Raw genomic sequence first — 12,262 nt, forward strand, 5'->3', positions numbered from 1 at the left:
CTGCGTTACACACACACACACACACACACACACACACACACACACACACACACAGAGAATATGTTGCGGGTCTCATCTATCCAGTACGCAAATAAAGCAACAAAGGAATAGTTAGTAATACTTTCTATCATTGTGTGTTTCTCCATAATCAACATTTTTGTGTATGATGCCATTATTTCTTTTCTTGTAACTTAACTGTAAAATTCATGAATAACTTCTGACACTGCATCTGTGTCAAAGGAAGAACTCCATTCTATGCTACACATCTTAAAAAGATCATGATCTTTAATGAATCAAATACCACAATAGGCTAAATAAGCAGAAGTAAAATCTGCAAAAACCCTATCCACAATAACATAAAAGCATCTTTCATTTGTAATCCTGAAGAATCGCATGTATCCTCCCTCAAAAATAAAATGTAAACTTTGTTACATTATCTCATAGCTCTTATCACACCTGCACACGAGAGCTGGGGTTTTGACCTTTGACCTCTTTACTAGCTTATGCACCTGAGAAGCAAAAAACACAATTTTATGAACAACCACAATTACTTCATTTTTACATTGTCAAGCCAAACACTGCAAAGTAAAGTCAACAAGAATCCTGTTTCAAAATAAATGTAGTGAAACAAGTAAGCAGTTTATACGGTACATATATGTATATGTACAGCAGGGGGCAAATATTCAAAGAAACTTAAATCAGGGAGTGTGGAAAAAGTGGCTCAGATGCTGTCGTCCCACATCTCCCATGATTATGATGACGTGTTAAGTGTTGTTCAGCTTGACAAGACAAACACCAGAGCCATATATGTGTATATATTTGCATGAGAGTGAGCCGCTGGCAATATGACTGTCATGCTGTACCTGTTGACCACATTTTTTAAATTAGAACTTAGCTATTGTTTTTCATTATGACCCGGATGTTATCATAGCTATGAAACTATAAGTTCTATGTTCTAATAATTTGTTGGCTGTCACGTACAGCTTTGAATGTGAAAATTGTTTTATTTTTCAATTAAAATCCAATTTACTGGAGTACAAAGGTGTAACTGCCTTAATACCAGCATTACATAAGAAACTAACTAACTATCTAACTATCTTTATATTCCCGAATAAATTCACACTGAAATGATTCATTAAAACTAACATCACCCCTTCAGGCTCTGAGATTGTCCGTAGACTTCCGCTGTAGTCATGTCAGCACATGATACTACTTCGCTGCACATTGATAGTAATGTGCATTCAGCTGATGGGACGATATGGAATAAAATGAGCTGAGAGTGGCGGGCCGCTGATGAGGCTAAAGTGAAATCAAATACTTATTCATGCAAGACAGGAAGTCAGGATGGCTGCCTGCAGATAACAGTACTCACTCCGCCCGTGCACACACACCAGGTCACAATGGAAGGCAATAGACCACCAGGGAATGAGAGAAACACAGTGAGATGAGCAAAGATATGAGAACATAACAAAACAACAACAGCAGATCAGTGCTGACTCTGCAAAATGTCGTGGTCATCACAAGACTGAGTAACAGTGGCAAAAGCATACAGTGTTATGATAAATGAGAATCTGACATCAGAGCACAGGCCATAGTGCTTTCAGGAAGGTAAAGAGAATCTATTCTAACATGTAAATATTTCAGATAAGTAGCACACTGACTTACACAGACTGTTGTAGTCTCTTATATCTCCACTCAACTGCTGCTAAACAAATTAGTTTTATGAGTTATTTGAGTCACCAACTATAGTACATTATTTCATCTCATTATTTCCGGCCAGCACAGACTGTAGTCTGTAATTCACTGTACATGTCAGTGGCTCTGACATTCCTCTGTTGAACAACACCAGACATCCACTGAGCAGCTGTCACGCTTGCTTAGCAGTAACTGAAATATTCCAAAGCACCTCCGATGCACGTAATGTAATCTCCTGCTCTTTAATGCATGATGGCTCGGGGAAAGAGGGAGCGAGGGAAGGAGGGGATAAGGATCTCTTAAATACAGGGTGGGAAAGCACAGCCCCGGCTCATTTCACCTAACCTTACATATACTCCCTGGCAAGCGGTGGGAGGAGACAGTGAAGAGGCTGAATGTATAATTAATACTCCCTGCAGAGCAATTATTGTACAAATTCCATTGTGCGTAATTTGATCTTTAATGCACGGGCGGTATGTCCCACAGAAGCACCCACATTCACACACATGTACACACAGACTGGAAGAACAAAAGCCCCACTACAAAGGAGCTGAAGAGGATTGCAACAGAGTGCCCTGAAGCTGCAGTGATGCATCAAACATTCAGGTACCATTGTTCTCTGCAACAAGCTCTGCTTCCACAGAGGAGGAGCTGGAGAACAATCACCCTCTCGCCATAAGAAAGAGACATAATCCCTCTGTTGTCCTCTGGCACAACTCACAAAAGACTTTCCAGTAAAAATGACATTATTACCAAAATGCTTTCTGGCGGTTTTATGTGCAATAAACAATGTGCCATTCAAGGTTAGATGGGAAAACAAAGCTCCTGCACTGTGCTCACCGTGGTGAAGACTGCACTACTGCAGCCTCTGCAGTGCACTGGAGCTACTGAGAACAATTTGTTTCTACCCTGCTCACAGCAGATGAATAAAATGAGACCATGCATAAGTCTGCTGTACTTGAAATGCATATGCTAATATAGGCAGATCACCTCATTAAGAAGGTGTGACTAAAATATGTAAAGCCTTGTGCTGCAGCCGTCCACTTTAACCCTCAGCAAAAGGTTTGTGTCAGAGAAGACCATTTGGTCAAAAGGTCCTCATGATGTTCATAGAATTCAAAACGTGAGTTGCATGCAAAATCCCTCTTGCACAGAAATGTAAATATAAGTAAAAATGTTTTTTAATTCAACAAAATGAGGCAAGCCAGCTTTTCAACATATCAGTGTTAATGCTTTCATGCTGTAACAGCAGTAAAGGTTTTCATTAATAAAATAAACGTTAAATATCTGATGTACTAATAATGATGATGACCTGATCCAAATTTTTTTGTACATAACTGTAATATTTCTTGATCTCTCATTTTACACACACACATGATTTCATATGTCTGACTCAGTGACACTTCAGTGTTACCTTGAAAGCATATTTGCGGTTGATGTGGTCATCAGGCTCAACTGGTGCAATGACATAACTGGGCAGAGGGATGCTCCCGAGCACGGCCTCCTCTCGGCTGTCTATGAACCAACAACACACACATAGACTATTGTTACTGGCATCCAATACAACAGTCTTTACATTTGCCAAGAGATCTTTTACAATGTGAATGGCTGATGGCAGGTTAATGAACAGCAGGAGGATCAATGAGGCATAATTCATGGGTGACTCTTTTCTGGGCAGGGCTATGTTGTGGCAACGTGTGGCACGAGGTGGCATGTGGCTTATCTATTATTCAGTATGATTAATGGAGGAGAGGAGGTAGATGCTATGGCAACACAAGCAGAGATCACATCCCATAATAAAACACTCAAGTTAATGGGGAGGGAGAAAGGAGGGGAGGAGAAAGCCAGGGAGAGTCAGTGATAGCAGTGGGTGTCATACGTCTAATTAGAGGGTGTCATCAATCAATAACTGTATCTTCCCACAGAGGAGATCTCTAAATGTTGTTATGTGTGATTTCACAACCAAAATCACTTTATTTATTTCCCCTTAATCCAGAGCCAAGTGGACTTTCCACACACTCACCTTTGTAGTAAAACAAGCAGAAGTCTGACAAAACAAACCACTTCCTTTTCCACAGTCGCATTCCAGAGCTGTCCTGGAGGTGAAGGGAGAAACACAGCAGAGTGTACTTAGAAACCCTCCTCCCAGGAAACACATTCCTCTTTTGTATTTCAAAAGAGGAATAAAGTGCTATATATAAAATAATACAGTCCTGATACAAACTTTAAAGCCCGTGAATACTGATATCAACTGTTTATCCTTTGTTCACAAGGTCACATCACACACAGATACAGATGGATCTCACTTTCTGCATGGAAGGTCAACCGATCAATATGCAACTATTATGACTATGATGTGAAGTGAGAGATTTTAATCGGTTTTAACTTTTTAGCATCTGCCAGGCTGCAACTAGCGATTATTTTCAATATAGTTTTTTTATTCGTATGATAATCGATTAAAAACTTCCACCAACAAATGTCAGATATTAGAACTTAAGTCCAAGAGCAAATCCTCTAGTTTTTGAAGAGGAGGAAATAGAGAATGTTCGGCTTAAAAAAATAAAAATTAAACAAATTTAAGTTCTCAAACTGTTAACTTAGCTGATAGATAAGTGACAGGTGGGGTTTTCACCAGGAGCAGAGGAAGTGCAGCTCACCTGTTTGTAGAGCCAGCCTCTCACCACCACTGGGATGTTGAGGTTTCTTTTAATAGCATGATCCCTCTTGCCAAAACTGTGAACTTTCCCCAAACCTCTGGAGCCCTGCAGAAAAAAAAAAAAAAAAACAGAGTTGGCTGTGCTGAAGAACTGTGTGTCTATTTACTTTGATTACCTGAGGAAACATGGGGTAATTATTAGTAATATTAAAGTTTCCGGGACAATGTTGGTGCAAAGAATACAAAAACAAAAAGAGTAAAATGGTTTTTTTCCTGGAACTTCCTTCTTTAACAACCACAATGAGAAGAGGAAATACCAAGTGACTGTTCCTGGGGAGGCGTCCATTTATAATCAGGCTTATTTTTAGACAAGGTCATTTCAGACCACAAATTATCAGAGGAAATGAAATCATACTTTTTCTCAGGTGTTCTGCTACATATAAATAACTTTGGCTGTCACGTTGTCCAACTTAAAATAAGACAAAGAGACAACTGTGAGGTGACAAGAATTCCTTTGTTAAATGTTTATACAAACACGTGACATAATTATTGTTTTAAATAGACAAAATCTGAAAAAATATTCTCTACCTTCAAGTTCAATGTCTTTGCGAGGTACAATTTAGGATTCCTATGTGACTCTACTGTCTTTTGCTTCTGTGGTGTTTCACATATTCAGCAATAATTGACATGGTCATTGTGGAAACAAAAGCAAGGATGCACACAAGCCTGTTCAATCCAAGGGGATGAGTAAAAGAGTCTTATTAAGCTTGAACAATGACTGAATCATTAATCAGAATGAGATAATGTCTCTGAGTTGATTAAACCCATTTATCAACATGAGAATTAACAGTGATAGAGCTCTATAGCAATTCAGTATAAAAAAACTCTTAAAATATCATTACATATTTCAGGTTTTACAGTAAAACATATTTGTAAAAGGTTGAACTCTGCTCACCTTTGACCCTGAGGTATCCAGAGCAGCTGGGGTCCCACCCTTGGAGGACTCTGTGACCATGCTGGGGGATCTCTGGATGTTGGCTGACTTGGACATACGGGCATCTATCCTGCAGTTGAGAAGGCAGCGAATAGAGGGAGATCACTAACAGACAGGATGAGAAGCATCGGACAGTGACGCCTCCTCTGACAAAGTCCAGACAAGCAGTGAAACAGTGCAGCCCTGTGCCGAGCTTTCAGATGGAAAGGATATGGCTATTTCCTGACAACGCCATGCAACATGTCACATAGCCAATGGCTCTGCAGGGGACGTGTTAACAGTGGAAGCTTTCTGATCCAAACACGTCAGTGAGACTTGGTCTGACACTCACCCCAGGGCGGGCTCCTTATACATGCCGAGATAACAGGCCCAAACAAAAGAAACAACAACAAAAAAAGTCTAATGTTATAACAAATACCCACCCAGACACACAAGCGCATAGGAGAAACAAAACCCTGGACATTAAAGTTAGTAAGTGGTTTTACAGGTTAAAATGGTCTTTGGGATCAAAACACATCAGAGTCTATACTTTTCTGTTATGGTACATTCCTATTTAAATACAAAACTTACAAATAATATTATTTCTTACATAGGTAAGCAAAGGATATTTATAGTTTATATTCTTTTCAATAAAAATGGACATTACAATTAAATAAACAGAACTGTTACAGCTCAGAGCCAACATCATTCGAAATGATTCTGTTATAATGATAACATGATTTACAAAATGTTATGTCATGACTTTTCAAAGTGTTGCATCTCATCTCCTAAACAAGAAACTTGATTAACTTGACAACATTGCCAGAAGAGAAGGAAAACTCCTGAAACATCTTCAGAACTTGAGTACAGTCAGTCTAACTGATCTGCAACTGACAGGAACAAGACCCCCGAGCAGACCTGGTCTTAACATCCATCCTGGTCAGGTACAGGTGTCGTCTTCTAACCGGCTAGTTCCATGATGAACCCAAAGTATTGTCACACATCCCTGTGTCTATATTTTGTATTATTTGTAGCCATCCCCACAAAGGGCTGCTACATATTGATTTTCTATTTTTTCAAATGAGTAAAATCTTGTTTCATTGTCAAGCTCCGTGCTTTGAATCCTTCAGCCCCTTCTAGCTCCACTCTTTCCCCCTCTCTACCTCTCCTTCTCACACCTACACACACATTTACAGCACATCTACTACACATCTGTGTAGTTGGAACAGCTGAAAACAACATATTATCTTCTTTGTAAACAGGCGACACACGGTATGAGTGTATTTCCATATAGACTTAGTAAGTGAGATCCGATCACGAGGTTATTCAGTATTGATGTTGGTTCCAGGTCTGAGCAGAATGAATATGTGCCAAGTCCCTCTGCCTCCTGCATTGTTATGCAAAGGGTTTAAAAGCGGCACCAATCTTATTTTTCCCTGCTTTGTGTGATGTACAACACTGAGGCTGAGGAGAAGGAGATAAACTCAAGATGGGTGTCAGAGACTAAAGCAAAAAAGCAGGTAGAACAAGGGTAAAAAAAGAGAGAGAGCACAGTGGAGCAAGACGTACAGTATCTGCACTCACAGTGTGGACTGCAGATAACATTATCAGGGGATGTTTCTCTCACATGAAGGGGACTCCGCTGTTTTATGTGACACTTTCTTACTGTTTACCATCTCTGTCACTGGAGCAGGTCCCCAGGAGATTTGTTGTGGCGTGTGGTTGAGAGTGGCGATATTTCACATCAGACAGCAAAGAAGGGGAAACGACACTAAGCCTCATATATTCCTGCTTCTCCCGCTATGATGGAAATGAGGGCAAATGTGACGTTTTGAAAAATCCTTTCAGGCGGCTGGTGCTTATAAAGAGATTTGACAAACTGATCATGTGTGATAATCTATACCAGAGTCCAAGCTCTCGGACCAGCAGAGCATCGGCTGATCGACCTCTGCGTGGTGAGGGGCTTCCTGAGGATCTGTTTCCTGCTCTGCCCTCAATCCCATACAGGTCTCCAGGGAACCCACTGTGGTCCCCTTCACTTGGAAGTGAGCCTGGGACTCATGCACCCCACTTCCCTTTCAGACATCATTATACACAGAGTGGCACCACTAACCTCACCATGTCAGAGAACAGCAATGTTTTGCAGTTGAGGTGAGGTCACCCCTTTGCCACACACATTCAATACTAAAACTGTCACACGCTGCACACTCAAGTCTTCAACAGGATTTTACCCAGAAGGAAAGAGGACTCGAAATGAGGAGATGGATAAAATAGGAGAAGACGAAAAACAGACACAGCCATAAAGGGTAATGCCCCAATTTCAAACAAGGATAGGTTTACTTCTCACAAGGAAACCTACTCAGCTGTAATAGTTGGATTTATAGGTAATTTGGGATTTAGTGTTTTTGGAGCTTGAGCCACAGTCTTGAAAATAAAGTCAGCATAACTCTACTGCCTTAACTTTCTGGAGTTAGCAGAGTTTGAGTGAGCTACAAAACAATGGGGTTTGGAATAAATGGGATCTCTTATTTAATTAGTGGTATTAAACTAGTGCAACCAACAAATCCCCGAAAAGTCTCTGTAGCTTTCAATGAAAATGCTGAATAAGTGTTTAAGTGGTGTTTTAAAGTGGTGATTTCAGGGCCCGTTCCAATGTTAACACTGATCTGGCCTCATTTTACAAATGTCACTTGATCTTACACAAGTTCTCTGATTAACACATCGAGTGGGGGTGTGTTCGGAAGCCCGGTCGGAAGAGAGCTCGGTAATTTGAAGTTAAATACACCTCGATAAAAAGTAAAAGAAATCCATAAAGTTTTTATAGCCCTCTGCAGTAGGCACGATTCAGCATTAACTCACTAGATATCTCTTTCTCTGTGTGCATCTCATCTCTAAGCAGACAGGCCCACCTGCCCTGCTGTGCTTCAGCTGCATATGACACTGTATTGCATGTGTAACTCACCACTATCCTGACATCACTGTTTTTCAAATATTGGCTCAGGCCCAGGAGGTAAAACGTGTTTGAATATTTTTCTATATCTGTCTCGGTCGTTGCTCAGAACTCTCTATTGATTTTGGTTGCGATATTGTTGCTGTGTGTACAAAGCTTCTCTTCGATGGCTGAAGTTCAAAGTTCAACACAGAACTAGGCTGGAGAATGCATGACATTTTAATATGCTCACTGAATGTGCTATGACTGGGTTTCTTAACCTTGTCTCGCCCGCTACTTGACATCCTCGTCATGTTGTTGTGACAGGGGCATTAAACTGATGCTATTCTTACTATAACACGTTTAAGAGCTTAGGACTAGCATGTCAGAGTAACAGAGTCATTTTGTTATTGATGAAAACATGAGGCAGTTGAGTGAGGCAACCATAACTTTAAAGCCGCTTGATGGTTTACAAATCCCTCGCTGAGCAGCCCCGAAGCAGGGATAATGTGGGGTTTGAGGAAATGACTGACAGAAGGAGGGTGCGGATGAATCACAATCAGTTTTGCATTGCCGCAACAAAACAGCTTTTAATTAGTGAGAATGCAGAGGTCACTCAACACGCTTCTGCCTCAGTGGAAACTCTCTTCTATGTGTGGTCGTCTTACAAGCGGCAGCTTAAATACGATCCGACACCTGCTGCTTTATATTGTGCTCTAAATCTGCCAAACAGCTTTGATGGCTCGGCAGGATGAGATTCACACACCAATATAAAAGAATGACAATAAATCGGACTCCCGTGTCATGACAAGTACATACTGTAGTAAATGAAAAGACAATATTGCTATCCTCTGGGAAAGTCTATCAGTGATCAAGTCTGAAGAACATTCAGCTTTCTGCTTTTATGACTTCATCAACACAGAGAAACAGCTCCGATGGACCTAAATAAACTTACATCACATCCGTAATGAAGCCAACATTAACATAAACCCAATGATTGATGGGACAGTTTCATGACTCCAGATGTGTTAATTGAAAGTCAAGTTTTTATTCTTCTTCTTCCTGCAATTTCCACCCCCACAATATGACCTTGAAGTGACCCCTCTGTTCATCTGAGCATGTGGCAAACGTCTCAGGCACATGAAGAGAAAAGAGCCACTCACCTGTCTTGTAGAGTGTATTCTGTGTTTTCAGGGGAAATCTGTCCGGTGACAGGATGCCGGAACGATGTCATCCTCAGGTTGTGGCTGCAGGCGGCAGGGAGATAGAGAGAAAACAGCACCAGGGGAGAAAATGAAATTGAGAATCACATCATTAATCATAGTCCTGCTCCCTCCATGTTTTTTGTATTTTTTAAATTTGGCTACTGATTAAAGTTACATACAAAGAAAGCTCCTGATGATGCCTCAGTCAATAGTAAACAGAAATCTATGGTAGCTCTAAAGCAAGGTCAGGAAGCACAGCTCATTTTCTTTGACGCAAAATGTAGAGCTCAGCACTCTGCTTCCGCCAGCCCACCAGGCTTTATTGATTTCAATTAGATGGGGCCATTTATTGCTTTAACTAGAGCATAAACGCATGTTACTGTCAAAGCACAGAATACGAAACAGACATGTGAATCATGGTGCTGAGCTGGCTGACATATTGTGCCATGACTGGTTTATATTAGTTGTTGTCTATTGTTTATTTACATATGATATGGATTTAAATATATAAGTAAGTATAAAATTCAAATATATATATTGGCTGATACATATATTAAAACAAATGGCCATGATTCCAAAGATGTTGTTATCAAATTCTTTTGACAAAGAAATGTATTTTAGGCTTGATATTTTACAGTTTAACCATAAAATACATAAAAAGAAAACGCAAATACAACCAGATATATAGAACTTAAATTAAGAAAATAAATCTATTTTAAAAGAAAATATTAAACATAAATGCTTTGTTTATTATGTCAGATAAAAGTTTTCATATTGGCAAATAATATAAATGCAGAAACTGATGCTTCTGTGAAAGGCGCATATCGGCCGATATTAGAAGCCAACATATAAACCAGTAAGACTCTACACATTACAATAAACACAGACATAATTTGGGTGCTTTTACTGTTTTACAATAATAGAAAACAATATCCGAGAAAGTAATTAGTCTAATATCATAGCACTTATATTCTTTTGAAATATTGTCCAACTCTGTCTTGCTGTATCAACATTTGTTGTCAAACACACTGATGGACACATTCACACACATCAAACTGGAAAACTTTCTTTCTCATACTTCACTTGGATTATGTTTTATATATGAAAAGAAATTTTAATTTTAATCACTGACGTATTTATCCAATGTTGAATCATCTGTCATAGAAAGTGGAGCCCCAGTCACTCACTGTCTTTGGTTTTCCATTTCATTTAGATTTTCTCCCTTTTTACACAAAAGCCCACTACAGCAATAGAGTCGTAGGGATGGACGGTTTATCAACTATTAGGATATATATACACATACACACAGGTACAGATAAACAAATAGCTGAGATTAAAATGTTTACACAACCCTCACTTAAAGCATTCCAAGGGTACATAGCAGTTACAGGGCTGAAACAGCAGAGGAACAGCTGCACAGTTTCAGGAATATAAAGGTGCAGAAACATATACAAACTGAACGTGGTGCCCCGTTGCATCACCATGCAGCAGTGGGAGGGGGAACAAACTGAGCCGACAGGAAAGATTAATGATTTGACATTTCAGAAAAGTTCAGGGGCGTATTGAACAGGAGTGATGCTGAGCAATCGTGCACACAAAAACTACCTGTCACCAACTATAAACAAAACATTACATCTACTCATGAATGAGTGTTTTGATCCCACATGCACACATACATGTAGATATATGCAGGTTTGTCCAGGATGGTTCCTGTTAGTGATTCATAATTTGCTGAGCTGCTCTGAACAAAGTCAGCACTGCACCAGCCTCCCCCTGTTAATTAGGAATGTGCATTCTTTAGGCTTTTGTTTTAGCCGCATTACTTCTGAACTATTTGTCACGGAATTTGCAGCATCCCCAGTTAGTGTAAGAACACTGCAGCACAGTGGGTCCATTTGTTTGCAGAACAATTCCTTCCATCAGCGCTTGTGACAACAGTGTCCCAAAGCGGGAAATGGACTCTAGTTGAGATGAGTTAGCACTCTGCATTCTGGATTGTGTCATGGAGAAACAGAAAGTCAGAAGAAGTTGCCAGAATTGAACTTCACAAATCTGATTCTGTGAGGTGAAGATTCATTTCGTATAGTCATCATGTCATTTATATTCTTTGTGGTCAGATCAGATCAGTTCAGCTTCAGTTTAAGCTTTGTTTTGCACATTGATTTGAGTGCTGTTAATCTTTAACACAATCACGCCTGCTCTTATCAGTAACTTGTTTATGGTGTAAAACAGAGATACAGTAAAAATATATTACTTGATTTCAACCTCTAAAGCAAAAATACTCCACATATACATTTGTATATAACTGAAAGAAATCAACAGTTTCTTTTTATCTTTACATGAAGTGTGATCATAGTAAGGTCAAGATTTTCTTCACATTCAAAACAGCTAAATGTGTGTGACTCATAACAGCTGTACAGAGCCCCTTGAATCTCAAGAAGCCAAATTTAGTGATTCATCAGTTAGTCAATCCGAAATCTTCCCAAAGATGAAACAATTAACAAAACATCTCAGTTCTATGATGCTCAATTTAAGATTCAAGAATAATTGAATTACAAAGCAGACATTGTCTCACATCACTAGTATATGCTCTCTGAAAAACAAGACATCGGGTCAAGTGGAGTTCCTGCCTCCATTAGGCAAGAAAGAATGACCGGCATCTGTCCTTGCAGAGAGGCTCAAGAGGGCATCTCTCAATGTTAACATGTACAGCAGAAGTGGTGTCACATCAACGTAAACAAGAGATCAGTCCTAACGGAGTAAAGAGGGGACTCTCAAGCTACGTTTTTTGTGACCCAATTGTT

The 12,262-nt window shown here is 39.7% G+C and overlaps 1 protein-coding gene across 2 annotated transcripts in view; it reads right to left on the reverse strand.

Annotated features, from left to right (window-relative positions):
- The window catches only part of plekha7b (pleckstrin homology domain containing, family A member 7b), a 66,129-nt gene that overhangs the window by 23,474 nt on the left and 30,393 nt on the right, over positions 1 to 12,262 (reverse strand). For both annotated transcript variants that reach the window (XM_053435679.1, XM_053435760.1), the window contains exons 4-8: positions 9,417 to 9,500; positions 5,307 to 5,415; positions 4,353 to 4,457; positions 3,719 to 3,791; positions 3,110 to 3,210 (exon numbers count right to left, since the gene is read on the reverse strand). In XM_053435679.1, coding sequence (XP_053291654.1) covers positions 3,110 to 3,210; positions 3,719 to 3,791; positions 4,353 to 4,457; positions 5,307 to 5,415; positions 9,417 to 9,500 — 472 coding nt within the window. The remainder of the gene's footprint in view (positions 1 to 3,109; positions 3,211 to 3,718; positions 3,792 to 4,352; positions 4,458 to 5,306; positions 5,416 to 9,416; positions 9,501 to 12,262) is intronic.

This window comes from Pleuronectes platessa, chromosome 1 (genome assembly GCF_947347685.1).
Source record: "Pleuronectes platessa chromosome 1, fPlePla1.1, whole genome shotgun sequence".
Taxonomy (NCBI): domain Eukaryota; kingdom Metazoa; phylum Chordata; class Actinopteri; order Pleuronectiformes; family Pleuronectidae; genus Pleuronectes; species Pleuronectes platessa.